The following is a 17,212-nucleotide window of genomic DNA, read 5'->3' on the forward strand; positions in this document are numbered from 1 at the left end:
ACAATAGGATTTATAAATACTTCATAATATAATTCGGAGATTTGTAATTCATATTGAAATTTTATAAGTGGACGTCAAATCCTTTATAGACTAAAGGACATTTCTTACACATGTCTACTTCATTACCTTCGGGGTAATTCTTAATTGGTGCTTCGACTTCATGTCTGAAGACTTAATTATTTTGTAAGAAAATCCACAAGTAATGAAGTATCTCGTCAAAAGTTGACCAATATTACTTACAGTAATTCCGGATCAATATGCTCCCAGTAGCTACTATATTCAGAAATACATCGTCTGAAATGATTTATTTGATTTTTCAAATTTTCACAGCATACATAGTTCAATGATGTCATATATGTGCCTCTGTAAAAGATCGGTGTCTCTTTTTACACATATCCTCTTCAGGGGATTTTATTAAGAATATGAATCACATTCATTTCTAATTTGATAGCCTCTTCAGGAGGAAAAATTATTCCTTCAGTGTCAAAGAGTATATGTCACTTTGATCAACTCTGATAATTTTCTATTACCTTTATCTGGATATAAGCATATTAAGCTTTGAAAAATATTAATATCTTGAGGTAGTAAGTTTTCCGTATATTGATTCCAAATGAGAGAAACTCGATCATTTTCAAGTATTTTACGACATTGAATATAGGACTTCCTCCCCCTAATGTCGATAGATTTTCGTCTTATTTATGAGCACATACTTCAAGGATGTGACAATGACGAAGGAAAAATCAATTGCTTTAGGCAAATTTGATTTTTATTTTCTTATCATATTTTCCGTTAGACAAAAACTACTATCTGATCACAGCTTTAGGTGTGAGCAATTTGTTATAATATCACAACTTCGGGTGTGATTAATTACATGTGAGATATATCATCTTCATGTGAATTTATTTTATTTTATTTATTAAATCCATCATCACTTTCTCTTTGGTTATTACAACTTCAGGTGTAATATGAAATATGATAATCAAACAATTTTATTTGTCAGGAATTTACAACTCATCACTGTCTACAGACACGTAAGAAAATATCATCATCATCACCTGAATAGATATTCTGGATTTTGACTTAATATATGATGAGTTTCACAAAAATTAGTTACATTCCACGATGAATAGCTTTGTCAAATTTAATCAAACTATATGTTGGTATAGTAAAATGAGATTCTCAATTTTGTCACTCTATTTCCAATCTGAAGTCGGTGTAGGATTTTTCTTATCACCGTCTAATTATAATCCTTTCATAATCAATGGAAAATAATTTCACTACTGAAAAATTAACATTTGTCATTCTTCAGGAATGCGCATATAAATTTGTTTTCTCAAGGGTTTACCATTTTTCGTGACAATTTACCAACTCATAAGGGATATTATCTTTTCATTCTTTGAGATTTTTTTTTTTTATTCTAATAATCATTTTAGAATTGTCTAGATTTGAAGAAATATATACACCAAACTTCAGGTTTGGTAATCTCATATACATAAAGATGATTACATTTGATTGTCACCAAAATTTGATGGGTAAATATAAGATAATCCATCATCCATAAGATGATATTCATGTTTGTAACCCTTTCATTAGTTATGAGAGTAATATCAATTTAATTTGGAGGGATAACTTACCTTGACCTTACCATTGAATAGATTGCGTTGATATTCATGTTTGATCGCAATGTTAATTATTTCATTATTAGCATGTATGCAATTCTCATATCCTTCTCATATGATTCAATATTTCTTAGCAACAATAAAATAAATGGTTAGCGATAAATAAGAATGAATAGTTTGTAAATTCAACAAAGAAAAGTTCAAATACCTTCTTCCCTTTAAGCATAGAGCAATTCGTGCTGATAACGTGTTGTGAAAAATAAAGGAGGGAAGAAGAAAGATAATGGAAATATATTAACCAAGAGATAGTAGATAAGAAGAACTTGATTTGTATTCATATGTTTGTAGAGAATTCTCTACATTGGTACTATGGTACATTGGTACACTTAGGTACATCTTATTCACTAACAAGAAAGCTCTTTATATAGGCCTCTTGATGAGTTACAAAACTAATACAAGAGTTACATATAATCAATGGTGCTTGAATACAAATAATGGTGGAGAACGTATAGTGGTGGGAGTTACCAAAGTGTGGTGGTCATCCACCATAAATTAAAGATTTATAACAAAATGTTCCAATTTGAACACTAATTGTTATCTATTGCACTTGTTTTAAGTCACTTGGCTAGATTTTGTACAAGTTTTAATGAAGCCTTTTTCATTATGTAATCTTTTGTTTGAGCAAATGTTACTCTTAATATATTGGTAATTAAATTTGGATTTTCCAGAGAGTTGAAAGATAAGTGGATGAACTTTAGAAGAGATTGCAAGTCAATGCATATTTCAAATCTTTACGAAATCATCTGTCTTCATTTTCGAATCAAATTTCTTTTCGTCTCTTGATGAATTTTTTTATTTTCAATTGACGATTGATTCTTGTTTAAGTCTGGATATGTCTGAGTTTGGTAACCTTTTCCATCGTATTCTGAAACGGTCCAATGCTAGATTTGTCAGACTCACCCGAGTCCTTTCTTTACACAAAATTGAAACCCTATGAGCTGACCCGAGTCAAATTATTCCGGTTCCAAAATCGGAACCGAAAACTAGAACCCCATTATTTTCACTTGTATTAATACATAACGATGGAAGAAAGCAAAACCCTAGAGTGATAGAGAGGGAGAGAGAAGAAACTAGAGAGAGAGAGAGAAAAAATGGTTTCTGGTTCAGGAATCTGTGCTAAGAGAGTGGTGGTTGATGCCCGCCACCACATGCTCGGTCGTCTAGCTTCCATTGTCGCCAAAGAACTTCTCAATGGCCAGAAAGTTGTCGTCGTTCGTTGTGAAGAGATCTGTCTTTCCGGTGGACTTGTTCGTCAGAAAATGAAATACCTTCGTTTTCTCAGGAAGAGGATGAACACTAAACCTTCTCATGGTCCTATTCATTTCCGTGCTCCAGCTAAAATCCTCTGGAGAACCATTCGTGGGTAAGTCTTAAAAAACCCTAATTACTTTTCATTCAATGTCAATTTCATAAACCCTAGATTTGCAAATTTGATCTAGTAAGAATGAAACCCTAATATTTGTTCATTTGTTTTAGGATGATTCCCCACAAGACAAAGAGAGGTGCTGCTGCACTTGCAAGATTGAAAGCTTATGAGGGTATTCCACCACCATATGACAAGACAAAGAGGATGGTTATCCCTGATGCCCTAAAGTTAGTCCTTTTCTTCTTATTTGGGACTTTATTGATTTTGGGTTTTGATTAATTTAGTCATTTGGGTATGTTTAGTTAGGTATTAATGTTTCATTGGTGATGGTTATTAGGGTTTTGAGGCTTCAACCTGGACACAAGTATTGCTTGTTGGGTAGATTATCAAGTGAGGTTGGGTGGAATTACTATGACACCATCAAGGTGAGATTTTTTTTTTTTGCCTATTTGTTTGATCTTCTCAAGTAGTATATTTCAGTTATTAGCTTAAAAATATTTTCTTACTTGTTAGTGATAATAGTTGATTGATTATGTTCATGATTGAAGTAAGCACAGTAAACAATCTTCATGATTTTTTAAAGGATGTTGTTGGGTTATAATGTTATATATGAATTACATGCCAATTGGAAGTAGGTTTGTTATGTTTGTCGTTCGTAAAACTCATCTATAGGTTAGTATCCATTGACATGGATTTGTTCACACTGTATGTTGAAATCTTGTCTTAGTTACTATTAATTTGGGAAGATACCTATTGTATTTGTCTTGTGTAATATTAAGTTTATAAGGAGAAGTCGTCTTGATTTAACTATGAAACAGTGAATTGATATTAACAAATGTCGAGTCTTTCTATGTTAGAAAATGACTCGATACTTGAAATGCCCCCTTTCATTCTTACTGGTCATATACATCTCTTTTTTCGGTTCATTCTCCTAGCAGTGTTTAATTGGGATAATATCCTAATTATGGTACTTCGATGTTGGTAGCCTTTTGTTACGATCGTTTGGCAATTGATTTAAAACTTAAAACGATCAAGTTATGTTACTTTCGTTTGGCAATTGATTTTATTTAGATTCGTGAAAACCAATGGTTGACATTGCCATTAATCAAGTCGTAAAATTCGAAGGATATAGTAATTATTTTCTTTGTTGTATTGTGTCTTTATATTTTTTCTACTCCCTTGTCCGTTGTTCCCTCAAGACCCAGCTAATGGGCCGTGACAGTCGGATTCTACTGGTTTTGCTGAAAGTTGTATATGATTCTGTTTCTTACACTCTCCTTTTTCCTTTATATTTGCGTTCAATCAGGAACTCGAGGAGAAGAGAAAGCAGAGAGCCCAAGTTGTGTATGAAAGAAAGAAGCAGCTGACGAAGTTGAGAGTCAAGGCCGAGAAAGCAGCCGAGGCATCTCTTGGTCCCCAGCTAGAAATTCTTGCTCCAGTCAAGTATTAGTTAAAGTTAGATCAGAGATATCCTAGTTTTTTCGAATGACAATTTTGTGAGGACAAAGACTGCTTTCAGTCTTCTTTGATTTCATTTTTGTGACTCTGTTTTCTATCTTCTACTACTAGTATTTATCGTTTTTTGTAATGGGATTCAGTTATAACATTTCCATTAAATTTTACTGTTTCTTGCAATTTCTCTTTGCTCTCAACCAAATGCCACTATGCAGATAGAGCACATATCTTTGGATATGTAACAACAGAAAAAACATCCTTGTTAGGTAACTCAAATTCGCGAACTAAACTTCAAGGAAGCAAGATTTTTTACGAAAGTTTCTCTGCCAAGTCCATGATAGTGTTGTTCTTGGTAATTGCTCGAGTAGTAGCATTCTTATGTACCAAACACCACCCTAGTGGAGTGAACATCCTAATCTCACGCGATAGGTGGTAATAGCATACTATTTTCGCGCACCAAACACTAGTAAGTGGTAAATGCATTCTGTTGTCATAAACATTCTATTCTCACGCGATAGGTGGTAAACACGTTCTATTCTCGCGCACCAAACGTTGGTACCCGGTAATTGGATTCTATTGTCTCATGATATGTAGTAATCGCATTCTATTTTCGCGCATCATACACTCTGTTTTGATTGTCAACACCTAGAACTCAGACTAAAGGGCCTGAGAATATGTAGGGTTTCAGGAGGGTTCTTGAAAGGGTGTTTATTATTCAATGAGCCTTACACGAGAATAATGGGAGTAGGACTTCTCATGAAGCAAAATATTCCCAACTTGACAGTTTGATCTTATTTGTCGATTGCTGTAGTAAAATAGAAACCCTAGGATGACAATATATAACATGAATTCATTTGCAGATTGTGTTCATCTTCAAGAGTATAAATCCTTGCATACGAGACATCGGTAATACTGGTTCCAAAGTTGGCCCGATTGATCGGTCAACTATTAGCAATCAAAATACAAAAATATCTGCTAAACTTTCTTGTAATGAAGCTTATTAACGGATCGAACTCATGATCCATCCAACGTCTTGTCGTAAATCACTCTCCCAACTTGGTAATTCACCAGTTGCAAACACGGGCCTTGATCTTTTCTTAGTTGTCATTGGGGATGCTGGGCTTTGTGTCGATGTTAGGCAGCTCTCAACAGAGCAATCTCCAACCCGACCAGGCCCACTAGAACCAGATTTCTCTTCAGCTGCAACATTCGATGACGATGGAATTTTGTGGGTGTCACCAGAGACGACCTTGATTGCCAGTTCTGACAGCTCTTGACTAGCAGCTTCAAGCCCAAAGGTCTCGTTGAGAACTTTGCAGGCTTTCTCAAGCATGGACTGCAGGTACTTGCTTTGGGCTTCGGCCCGAATATGGAGATGTCGCTGGACCTGAAATTACCATGAATAGGCTTATAACATCTTCGGGATTTTGAATATTTGGTTCCGATAGCTAGTGGATAGAAATTTGGTTAGATTTGTCGTTACTTTTCGTGTATCTGAACATTATTTATAAACTAACTAGAGAAAGAAACCGACCTCAAGCTGCTCATGTAGTGTCCTCTGAACTTCCATATTCAGTCGCAACGCCTCTGTGACCTGGTTACTCCTGTTCACAGGTCAAAATATTGAACCAAGTTGAGAGAGAGAGAGAGAGAGAGAGATCTCGCAGTGACATTGTTTAATATAACATACTCGTTCAAGTCTTGCACCGTCCCTCTCGCGGATTGTGATGAACCCGTATCCTGATTTTCCAGACCACATGAAGCTGCATTTGTAAATTGCAGATTAACAAAAAAATGTACATCAACGAAAGGCGAGAAATGACTAAGAAAATGAAAGACTCCCAAGAATGAGGGTAAACTAGAAATATACTTCCGAAAATAGAGGGGAAGTAACAGGAATGTGAAGAATCGACCAAAAAGATATATACCACGTGTGGGGAAAAAGTACTACCGAAGTAGCCCGTCTAAGCGATGCAAGTTAACTGTGACTAGAAGTGTGTAGTTCTAAGCTTTGAGAGCACCGGTCCTTTAAGGCTATCGATATTTATTATTTGAGCCTTGAATGGGTCACCTAATTCATGATAGTAACGAAATTGAAAGATCTATGTACGAAAATGCACTTTTCAACTGAGTGATTGTGTTAAAGAATATCATAAGAGAGATTGTTTGCTTCTATAACAATATCAAGAGTAGGCTAAAAGTGTCTATAGGAAGTTTAAGACGTCAATGAGTGACATAAAAGCTATTTCTCGGCCTTTGATATTTGGGTGATGCTTACATAATTAGTCGGCTTGCAAAAAGTTACTCTACAGGTAACAACCTAAAAAAAACACATCTACTAATGCATGATGCACCTAATCATTTGATATTTCCGCAGAAAAAGAAAATTCAATCCCCCAAAATATGACATTAGGGTTGGAGGGTTGGGCCTTGACTTGAAGTTAGGGGTTTGGGGTCCATGTGGCCCTCGGACAAGACAATTAAAGTTACAAGTATGACAAACGAAATGGGTCATGGGCACCTCTGTGCAGATTCATAGAAGGGTCAAAAGTATATGAAATGCACGAGCTTTTTTTATGAGAAGGGATCAAGATGGTTACCAGCTTTTGTGTTGTCACTGAATTCCTTTCCTGCTTGCTTCCCCAACCTATATTTCTGCAAAAAATATACTCCCGTGAATAATGTTTTAGATACGACAGCTAATTTCCAAACACACCAAAACACGTCAAGGTGATGAAAATATCATAGTTCGAAATATAAAGAACGTTCACTAATTTCACTACTCATGGATTGTCAAACTTCTTCTCCCAAGAACGAGAAACCCGAAAAAGATCAGTTCCCAAAAGTCAAAATGGTGATTTAACAATGAACATATGGTGCAATATTGAGAAAGAAACCTGAAGATGAGATTTCAAATGGTAAAGAGTTAGGCCCTTGACACCGATCATTCGCATAATAGTCTTTGGTGTTGCTTCTGCAAGGTATTTTCAGAAGAGAAAAATAGCTAGTCAAATTCAGATTTTCAATTGAATTACTTATACGAGGAAAGAATTAGCATTTTACGATCAAACATAGGAGATCCACATCACTTATCGGAGCATACAGAGCTTGGCCGTAGGTGCTAGCTCAAGCATAGTAAATGTGGAGGCCTTTTGGGTAGACTCGTGGAGCCTTCACCAGGACCAAAACCCTGTACCCAATTGAGTTTGTGCCTCGATGGAAAAACCGGGCCAACATCGGTAGCTATTAGGGCTTGGATCGTGGAAACGAGATGAATTCGAAGGTCCCAACATGAGAATCACTCACTTTTATTAATTGTTATAAGCTCTAGCTAAAGACTAGGTTCATGAAAGTCAGGAAAAAACAAGAAACCCATTGATGCAATGAAAAGAATAAAAGTGTTGAAATCCTCAAATAACACAAATTCATGAAAACAAACACAAACCCTAGTTTTGTTCATAATACCCATACAAGATTACAACCAAATAAAGAGCTATGATTCTAAACCAGAAAAAAGTCAATGCACTAATATACATACATATATATATATTGAAGAACCCTAACAAGCTATGTCTATATTAGAACTGAACTATATAAACAAGTAAGACAGTGTAGTCAAATATTAATGGAGAGAAAGGGCTTACTATCAGGTCCACCAAGTTGGGTAACAGCATCAACAAATCTTTCATGAAGTTCAGCAGTCCATCTCAGACGAGGTTTTGGATCAGAAGTTAGAACTAAACAAGTGTCATTACCAACAACATTTCCTTCATATGATCCAAGTAAATCTTCATTTAATCCCACATTACTTTCAAATGGATTAATCCCAGAGTACATTTTCCCTTTAAAATAGAACAAAACCCAGATTTGGGGAAGTCAGTTTTTTTCCAATCAAAAGATCAGACATAATGAATCAATGAATGAATGAAGAGAAACCCAAATGAAAAAAGAACCCACCTTTTGGTATTGGGGGCTCTATGCCCCTGAAATCTTCAACAGTCAGAAGAGACAATCAGATCCAAAGAGAAAAATACTCTGTAAATCAAGAAATGGAGAAGGAAGAGAAGAAGAACTCTTTATCTGTCTGCCTGTATCTTGATTCTTGGGGGATCTTTGAGTGTTATTGACTTGTTGGGTTAAGACTAATAATTATTAAAAGAGTCTTAAGACAGAGAAAGCGACTACATTAAAGGTGATGTAATGTTTCAATCATTCCATGTCTTGTTGCTGTTAAGTTTTTCTATATTTTCTTTCCAAATTGAGTTTACCAACTACTCTGCGTCTCTGCCTATGCCAGGAGCAAACCAAATGGGCCACACACAAGCAACACCTTGTCCTCCTTATCGGCCCAATCCGATCGATTAATTGTCCGTCAAACCTCCCACTTATACAATTTATGCCTACATACATACATATATAATATGGGTACGTAATATGCAGGGGCGGTCCGGGCCCAAAGCAACCAAAGCGGCTGCTTTGGGCCCCGACATACTTGAAGGGCCTCTTAGTGGAGTTTCATAGACTAATCCGTTTCAAATAGATAAAAATATATCTAGATTTTTGACAAATATTATGGTACAGTTCGGTGGTCGAGGACTTCCTTTAGGTGAAGATGATTAGAGGTTTGAATCCAACCTTAGGCAAGATGAATAATTTTATTTTTACTTTCCCTTTCGTAACTAAAAGGGCCCCTAATTTCAACTTGGCTTTGGGCCTCAGAATTATACTGGCCGGGCTCATAAGTCATGGAAGACAAAAAGAATAAATAGGTATGTTGGAACGCTGTCAGGCCAATAAATTTAATATTAGTCCCTTAGTTCATACGGAAGGTGTTCAACAAAAAAAAAGGTCATATGGGAGGTTCAATGTATGCAATTGAAGAACACTGGGACACCCAATCAATGAGTCTATAATACCGACGGACCTCCTCAGTCCTCACCGTCTAACTACTCACCCCTTCTAAGTAAGGGATGAATTGTCCACCATCCTTTGGTGTAGCGGTTGGACACCCCCTCTTAAGTGTATGAGGTCGTGGGATCGTGTCTCGGTGGAAGTAATTTGTCATCAAGATTTATTTCATTAATTTATGTAATATATAAAGTAAATAATACAATAAATTTGTCGGGTTTTAGGCCTCTTATTATAGTTTAACTTAGGTGGTTATCGTGTTCATCACATCTTCATTATGTATCAATGCTTTGTAACGACTAACGTAGATAATAGTCGATTTCTCAAAAAAGAAGGTAAGGGAAGAACTCTAAAAGCACTTGCGAAGTATTGGACACCTTTACTTTCTGGGTTGTGGCCATGTTTATTCGATGTCGGTTGTCTGAAATGTGTACTGTCCGATTTTTTTTAGCGAGCTTGGACAGGCAATGGACACTCAAAATTTGTGAAGGATCCCGCTGAACATGTCCGGTCACAGTCAGGAGGTTTGGGTGTCTGGACCGTCCGATCTGATGGGAAAGTGTTGGTGGACTGTCCTTACGGTCGATTCCGGTACCTACTCTCATCCTATTTTGGGAGCCTAAGAAATTTTGTGTGCCCTTGAATTTTTCAACTCCAATGTGCCTCTCAAACCAGAGGCTCCTAACTAGGGGTGGGAAATCCGTGAGTTCGGATCCGCCCGCGAACCGCTCGAGTCCGATGTGACCCGCGCCCGGTGTCCGAGACAGACACTACCCGACCGGACCAACAAATTTAGTCGGACAGACACGGACAAGAGAGGCTCTAACCGGCATTCCGCCCGAGTCCGACCGATAAGCCCGACCGATTGATATTTTCGACTTACTTAGACATTTTAATCATATATAGATAGTTATAATCAATTAATATAGTTGACATTTAGACTACACACTTACACGTGTATGCGAATCAATTGATATAGTTAACATTTAGACTACATACTTACACGTATATGCATGGAAGTACTAAGTTTACAATGTGGGATTATGTTTTATCGACTTTGCTGGGGTGAAATCTTAATAAATATTTTTTTATTGACATTCAAGTAAAAAAAGAAACATTGTGCCCGAGTCCCACCGGTCCGGCACCGGATTGCCCGACAATTTAGGCGGATACGGACGGACAACGGACAACCAAATTTTGTCAAGTAACCGCCCGATTTGTTCGGATATCTGAACAGACAAATCGAGGATTTGTCCGTTCGGACCGGAAGAGTAAGTGACCGTGGACTCCCCGTCCGGTCCTTTTCCCACCCCTACTCCTAACTTAAACTTAATTTGTGTTTGTACATGTGTGGAATAGGGTTTCAACTCTCGCCCAATGGCTCTGCTACTTAGAACTAGAAGAGTAACAAACCCTAGATTAGTTCAGCTTTTCTCTTCATCATCTTCATCATCTTCTTCAGATTCTACTGATGGTGATGACGTTAAAGCAAGTCTGAGACAAAACCCTCCTCTTCCTTTACGAAAGGTACCTCCTCCTCCTCCTCCTCCTAAAGAGTTTCCTTCATTTTCTTCTATAAAACCCTCAAGCAGTTCGTCTTCATCTTTCGATGAAATTCGAAAAAACCTCTCTGAATTTCGTCGGAGATCATCTGTTCCACCACCACCACCGGATAATAGATCTTCTTCACAAACAATCTCATTTCAAGAGCTGTACAAGAGAAATGTGATTGAAAAAAATGAACAAACAACTATTACTACTGGAGGAAACCCTAAGAGAGAAAATTCATTTGAATCTATTCGTGAAAGTTTAAGACAACTTAGATCATCTACAGCTAATCAGTCTCAAAATGATCGATTCAGAGGAGGAGGACAAGATTATAGAGGAAACAATAGAACAATTGATCCTTACTCTTTGAAATCATTTAAAGATAGTTTAAAGATGAGACCTGATGGTTCAGATTCAGGTGGTAATCAATCAATGGTATTAGGAGGATCAGAAGTTTTACCTTCTTCTGTTTTTGGCAAAGAATTGAGACCCAAATCGGAATCCGAATCTCAGGCGATGAAAACTGAGTTTGTGAAGATGTACACTTATGGAGAGTTAGGAGAGAAGCTTGCAAAGCTTCGACCCCTTGATAATACGAAGGGTTTTTCTTTGGAGGAATTGAATGATAGGCTTAGGAAGCTGAGAGAGATGGAAGAAAAAGAAATGGATTCGAGGATTGGTGGTGTATTGTTTAAGGAACTTAGAGAAAGTTTGGTGAAGATGACTGATGATAAGACCAAGAAATCAACAAGTACGTCTCTCACTCAAATATGATATTGATTTTATTTCGTCTTGTAACAAATGGCAGTTCATTTTAGTCTTCCAATATGAATTGTCTGAAAATTTAACGCCTTGTTTGGCCAACGGGGAAATAATTTGATTATTAGGAAGAACACTCCCGTAATATAACTCATTGTATTGTTTCGATAGTAAGAAGAGGATTAGTTGAAATTGATTTTGCCCGTTAGATTATTTTCTTGGCGTTTCCAAGGGGAAAGGGAATCACAAACCCACCCACCCCTTGGGTTTGAATTCCTCTTTGAGGAACGTGATGCATTCCTGTGCACCGAAACATCATTACGGAATGCGATTTCTGGTAATCACATAGTATTCATGCGCGCCAACATGGCCTAAAAGTTCTTTATGGTATTTTAGTGTTAGACTTGTTTGACTTATTTTTTGTTTTGTCTTAACAGTGCACAGGCTTGATCTCTTAGGACATATAGGAGGAACTCCAAGCTTTATGATGCATCCCCCAAAGGAAGAATTAGTTGAAAAGGCAAGTGAAAATTAGTTCATTACTCAAAGATATTAATCTTAAGAGACTTCAAGTCATATTTCGAATAACATGAGAAATTTGTGTGAAGTCATTGTACTTGTTCTTATTCATTTAGAGCTATTAGCAATAGCATTGTCTTTTCAGTTGAGTGACTGGATTTTGCGCATACCCGCCGCGACACAATATGCTAAAAAAATGAAATTCTCAATTGCAATTACTTAGTGGAAAGCACAATTTAGGTTCATCCTTTTCAGAGTTCATTTAAGTTTCCATTAATGGGAAACATACACTTTCTAGTTTCAGTATATGTGTATGATATTGTCCCCTGTTGTATGCAAATTGGATGCCTAGTTTAGTAACTATTTAGGTTGGTTGAACTGAACTCTCTAATATTTGGTATTTTAAAATGTAGTATTTCCACCCTGATAACATGTCCTCTGAGGAGAAGCTGAAGTTGGAGCTTCAGAAAGTTCGAGATGAGTTTAAAATGTCTGAATCAGACTGTGGATCTTCTCGAGTCCAAGGTAAACATTTTTTGATGTATTTTATAACAAGAAGACCTTTAAAAACTGTCTGGAGGCTGCTATTTCATGAAGCATTGTGAACCTATGTTGTTAAAAGTTTCTTTGGGTACTTGACACCAGTACTTGTCCATGAGTCTAGAACTGCCCGCAGATTCCCTTGAAAATGGAAACTTAGAAATTGATAATTTGTGGGTGGAATGAATGTTAAGTCTTAGCTGTTCAAAAGCGGCATCCGTGGTACGTTTTCTTGAATGCAGCAATAGATGTTTAGGCTCAGACGTGTTTCTTTGCTAGCTTGCAAAACAAATTGGTACCTCCATGTAAAATACGTTCTTTTGGCATGGCAGGAAACATTATATATCTATTTAGTAGGAAAGCATATATTGAGATATACCCTATTGTAAGCTTTTTGTTGGGTGATTGAGACATTGTGCAGTTGTAGCTATTTTGGTTCAGCGAGTCAAGCATGCTTCCTTTGTAGTAAGAAAACGTGAACAATCTAATTAGAAAGAAAACATATGTCTACCATCTGTTTTTGTGAAAAGAACTTGAACAAATTACCATATTTTCTGTATCCTCTGTTTACAAGTGCTTGAGCATCATCATAGTTACCTTCAGATTTTCTTGTATAATTTGTGGTTACTGGGTTGTTTGTCTTCTAAGTTAGAAGATGTTTCCTCTTTCTGCGGAGGGGTTATTGCATAGGATGGATCAACTGGGAACCAATCAGAGGAATACAAAGTTCTAGGATAGGCAAACTATGTAGATTATTGTTGTTGGGGATCAATTTTTCCTGTTTAAATTCTGTTCTTTACTTGGGTAGGCTGTCAATGGCCTCATTGTCCTGTTTGTTCTGGAAACAGTAGACTTGGTTTCCATGTGTAGTTCTGTTGAGGAAGAAATGGTTTGAGGTCTTCTCATTATAACTAATCTTGCTCAAAATTTACCTCGGCATTTATTAATTCTAATGCATTTGCATAGACTTCCTTTTATTCAAAATCTGTAAATATTAGTTTTGCGATATAATGGTGATTGGTGAGGTCTTTTCTTGACACTGACTACATGACCGCTACTTTACTATTTTGCAGTTGCACAACTCACAGTCAAAATCAAGCATCTATCATCTGTTTTACATAAGAAGGTGATCTAGAAACCATCCTATATTTTTTCCGCAAAGCTATATTCCTATACTTGTTGTGTTTCGATATCAATTGTATTGTGAATTGCTTTTTAAGATGCCTACGCATGTGTACATAGCTCCATCATCAATAAACTCCCACCTTTCAAAGTTCAGCTCTGCCATTGAATTACATTTTGAGTGAGATAAGATCTCGGACATTAAGTAATGGCGTGTCTTTCTCCGCCTAAGTGTTACATCTCAAGCATACAAGAAAAAAAAGGAAGTTGTATAAATCACGAATATCACTTTCACATGTCGAACATTCTAAGGGACTGATTTTAGTTTTGAAGATTGCTTTAGAAACTAGTTGAGAACCTTGTTCTCTGTTAATATGTGATTCCGCAAGTCCATTTTAGCAAACCGTTGAGCTGACGGAGAGAGTGTCCTAAACTTATGCATTACGGGCACCTCTTTCAGAAGAGGGTTTGTGGAGCTTCCCGTCTTCTTTCTCGTCTTGGGAAAACCTCTAGTTTTGCCCTGTTATTGGCTTAATCTTTTTCTTGATTTTCCTTAATTTTGTGATTGTGCTCCAAAGCCTCAATGATCTTGTTTCTTCTTTCCTGATTACCCTCAATTTAATATTTTGAACCTAAACTATCCTGGTACATGTTAGCTTATATGAGTTCATGTTAAAAAGTTCTTCATGGCCGAGAATATAAACAAGAACTTTCGTAATGATGTTTATGCAGGATAAGCATTCTCGCAAGGGTCTTCAAGCAATGGTCCAGAGAAGAAAGAAACTGCTCAGATATCTCCGAAGAACTGACTGGGATTCTTTCTGCCTTGTTCTCTCAAAGCTTGGACTGAGAGACAACCCAGATTACAAAAACTAGAAACTAAATTCCCTTATCTTTCTCTATTTTTGTATCTGCAAACCAACTTTCCTTTTATTCTGCCGGCGCTGAATCTAATCGAACAGTAAGTCGTCGTAGTAACAACTTTTTCCCATTACTAAGATCAAATGCGAGTATTTGCAACTTTGTCATCATAGTAAGGAAGGCGAAAATCTGCTAATGTCAAGACTGCTAACTTCCCTTCGTATTTTGAAGGGAGGTGGGTACACATGGTTTAGCCGCGGAGCTAATGGGCAGCTGAGTTCATTTCTGTATTTTTTTTTTTTGTAGTTTCAGATATTGGTGGTAATTCTGAATCTCTGATAATGGCGATAAGCGATACTTTCTAATTGTTAATTAGGGTTTCATTGTCATCTACTTTTTTAGGGAATAAATGTTGTTCTGGCAAGAAGGATTAAGGATATTTCAAGAAAGTTGTTGGAAATGTTTTGGCTTAAACTCTATGATGGCATTGGCCAGAAAATTTTTGTCTGTAAATTTAGAATAGAGAAGTGAAAGTGTTATGTTTTTTTTGTTAAGCAAGATTAGAGAGCTAAATCACCCTTATTAGGGTTAATTTTTGGGACGTGTTTTGGTCGCAGTACTCTAATGTTATTCGTATTGTCTATTATCTATTGAATACTAGAGTAAAAACATGTCTGGGATAGTTGATTTTTCTTGTGCTTCATAAAATTTTAAAAAGGAGCCCAGTAATTTCCCAAATTTTACGAGGATGAAGATTCTTCTTCGGGGGGATGTCGATAATAAGTTAGTTGGTTCAAGACACCAACCAGCACTATTACGGTTAGCGACCAACATCTCTCTCCTCTCTGTTCTTTCATCTCTGTCCTCTCTGTTCTTTCTCTCTCTATCGTCTTGCCCGACCAAAATCCCTCTTTCATCTCTCTACCTTGTGGGAGACAGAGGGAGAGAGCAGAGAGTAAAAAGGAACATCCTTTTTTCTACGAGGACCTAACAGATTTATTATGTAGTGCCTATAACTTCTCAATATTATATGGGCCACTATTACAGACCCATTTAGCTACACAAATGGGCCAAACTCACTAACAAACAAAACCAATCCGGAAGGCGGGAAGTTTCAGTTATATTACCGTTAATTTCCAAAACCAAATTTCCCCTAAACTAAAGGACAACCACCAATAACTCTTCAACCCTAAATTTTCATCTTTCAATTATCATCCTCATCACAAAATTGAATTCCAAACCAGGAAAAAAGACTAATTCCCTTCTCCCTTAATCTATTCCCATTTAGGGTTTTGAAGCTTTAATGGTGAATTACTTTTCACATCATTAAATCGAGAAGACTATTCAGATGGAAATTGACGGTCATGATCGAAGAAAACCAAAATTAACATCACAAACTTCAGTTCTAACAAAAAGAGGAAGACACAATCATCATTCTGAGTCTTCATCTGATTCGTTGGTTGGATTGACGGTAGACGCGGTTATTCTCAAAAGTCAAGAATTAGATAATAAACAAATTAAACCACCAAAAAGTACTTTAACTCTTCTTGATATTATTAGTAATGATGAATCTGGAAGTGCTTATAGAGGTCTTGCTGCTCTTAATGGAATTAAAACCAAGAAATCAAACAAGAAATCGATTAAACATCGATTAAAATTTCATCGTCCAACTACTAGTTCATCTTCATCATCATCTTGGTCATCTTCTTCAGTATCTCATCCTGTTCCCACATCGGATTTGCCTCGTAATAATGGTAAAATTAACCACATTTCTAACCCTATTTTGATTCACCGAACTTCTCTTCCTCGTTCGTTATCATCTAGATCTGTGCCAGTAATATCCGATGATAACTCCGAAACATCAGATCTAACAACAACAACACTAGATGAAGATGTAAGAAAAAGCCTCGAAAATGAACCCTCAGGGGTAATACTGGAAGATAAAATGGAGGTAGAATCCGAAGAGAATGAGATCGAAGAAAAGGAGAAAAAAAATGCGGTATCACCAGAAGAACCGTTAGGTAACGATGATGTAGATGAAGATGAAAACGAGGAGAATGGATCAGAGTCGTTGATACCAAGACCGACGGTGGAGGTGCCACTAACGACGAATACTGTATCGTTAATGGCGTTATTAGAAGAATCCGGAAGAAGACCAGATGAGGAAGAAGAAGAAGATGAGAACGAACAAGATGATGAAGACGAAAACGAAAACGAAGGAGGAGAAGAATATGAGTGCACAGTATGTATGGTAAAACATAGAGGATTTGCATTTATTCCATGTTGGCATAGTATTTGCAAACTTTGCTCTAAACAACTTTGGGATGGTAGAGGAAATTGTCCACTTTGTACTTCTTATATATTTGAAATTCTTGATGTTTTCTAGAAATTCAATCTTATTTTATGTTCTAATATCGTGTTTTCTCTTCTAAGAATCTTCTTTTAAGTTTCGTAC

General features: G+C 36.7%; 4 protein-coding genes across 4 annotated transcripts; 3 read left to right on the forward strand and 1 right to left on the reverse strand.

The window, feature by feature from the left end:
- Positions 1 to 2,619: 2,619 nt before the first annotated feature.
- On the forward strand, positions 2,620 to 4,680 carry LOC147536165 (large ribosomal subunit protein uL13w-like). The gene is made up of 4 exons (XM_086644641.1): positions 2,620 to 3,042; positions 3,156 to 3,272; positions 3,383 to 3,470; positions 4,352 to 4,680. Exons 1-4 carry the CDS (start codon positions 2,771 to 2,773, stop codon positions 4,493 to 4,495), a joined length of 621 nt encoding a protein of 206 aa, XP_086500767.1. The 5' UTR covers positions 2,620 to 2,770; the 3' UTR covers positions 4,496 to 4,680.
- A 650-nt stretch (positions 4,681 to 5,330) lies between these two features.
- LOC147536166 (protein PHR1-LIKE 3-like) lies at positions 5,331 to 8,891 on the reverse strand. The gene is made up of 7 exons (XM_086644640.1): positions 8,458 to 8,891; positions 8,145 to 8,342; positions 7,398 to 7,474; positions 7,101 to 7,155; positions 6,191 to 6,263; positions 6,035 to 6,104; positions 5,331 to 5,887 (listed from the first exon to the last, which is right to left on the reverse strand). The coding sequence occupies exons 2-7, from the start codon at positions 8,335 to 8,337 to the stop codon at positions 5,501 to 5,503; spliced, it is 855 nt and encodes a 284-aa protein (XP_086500766.1). The 5' UTR covers positions 8,338 to 8,342; positions 8,458 to 8,891; the 3' UTR covers positions 5,331 to 5,500.
- A 968-nt stretch (positions 8,892 to 9,859) lies between these two features.
- Positions 9,860 to 15,231, forward strand: LOC147536167 (uncharacterized). Its single transcript, XM_086644650.1, has 5 exons — positions 9,860 to 11,707; positions 12,153 to 12,235; positions 12,648 to 12,759; positions 13,848 to 13,900; positions 14,629 to 15,231. The coding sequence occupies exons 1-5, from the start codon at positions 10,786 to 10,788 to the stop codon at positions 14,770 to 14,772; spliced, it is 1,314 nt and encodes a 437-aa protein (XP_086500776.1). The 5' UTR covers positions 9,860 to 10,785; the 3' UTR covers positions 14,773 to 15,231.
- Positions 15,232 to 15,952: 721 nt separating this feature from the next.
- On the forward strand, positions 15,953 to 17,189 carry LOC147536168 (uncharacterized). The gene has a single exon (XM_086642544.1). It carries the CDS (start codon positions 16,106 to 16,108, stop codon positions 17,141 to 17,143), a length of 1,038 nt encoding a protein of 345 aa, XP_086498670.1. The 5' UTR covers positions 15,953 to 16,105; the 3' UTR covers positions 17,144 to 17,189.
- The last annotated feature ends 23 nt before the right edge of the window (positions 17,190 to 17,212 follow it).

This window comes from Eschscholzia californica, unplaced genomic scaffold (genome assembly GCF_041429995.1).
Source record: "Eschscholzia californica isolate CP2 unplaced genomic scaffold, dmEscCali1.0.p SCAF_5, whole genome shotgun sequence".
Classification (NCBI taxonomy): domain Eukaryota; kingdom Viridiplantae; phylum Streptophyta; class Magnoliopsida; order Ranunculales; family Papaveraceae; genus Eschscholzia; species Eschscholzia californica.

What these genes read in the sequence shown, in the direction of transcription:
- LOC147536165 (XM_086644641.1), top strand. Translation starts at nt 2,771, where the DNA reads ATGGTTTCTGGTTCAGGAATCTGTGCTAAGAGAGTGGTGGTTGATGCC. An exon ending in CTCTGGAGAACCATTCGTGG is followed by an intron (nt 3,043 to 3,155) that starts GTAAGTCTTAAA and finishes CATTTGTTTTAG; the next exon opens with GATGATTCCCCACAAGACAA. An exon ending in GTTATCCCTGATGCCCTAAA is followed by an intron (nt 3,273 to 3,382) that starts GTTAGTCCTTTT and finishes GATGGTTATTAG; the next exon opens with GGTTTTGAGGCTTCAACCTG.
- LOC147536166 (XM_086644640.1), bottom strand. Translation starts at nt 8,337, where the DNA reads ATGTACTCTGGGATTAATCCATTTGAAAGTAATGTGGGATTAAATGAA. An exon ending in ACGGTGCAAGACTTGAACGA is followed by an intron (nt 6,105 to 6,190) that starts GTATGTTATATT and finishes ACCTGTGAACAG; the next exon opens with GAGTAACCAGGTCACAGAGG. An exon ending in CACTACATGAGCAGCTTGAG is followed by an intron (nt 5,888 to 6,034) that starts GTCGGTTTCTTT and finishes TGGTAATTTCAG; the next exon opens with GTCCAGCGACATCTCCATAT.
- LOC147536167 (XM_086644650.1), top strand. Translation starts at nt 10,786, where the DNA reads ATGGCTCTGCTACTTAGAACTAGAAGAGTAACAAACCCTAGATTAGTT. An exon ending in TGGATCTTCTCGAGTCCAAG is followed by an intron (nt 12,760 to 13,847) that starts GTAAACATTTTT and finishes ACTATTTTGCAG; the next exon opens with TTGCACAACTCACAGTCAAA. An exon ending in CATCTGTTTTACATAAGAAG is followed by an intron (nt 13,901 to 14,628) that starts GTGATCTAGAAA and finishes ATGTTTATGCAG; the next exon opens with GATAAGCATTCTCGCAAGGG.
- LOC147536168 (XM_086642544.1), top strand. Translation starts at nt 16,106, where the DNA reads ATGGAAATTGACGGTCATGATCGAAGAAAACCAAAATTAACATCACAA.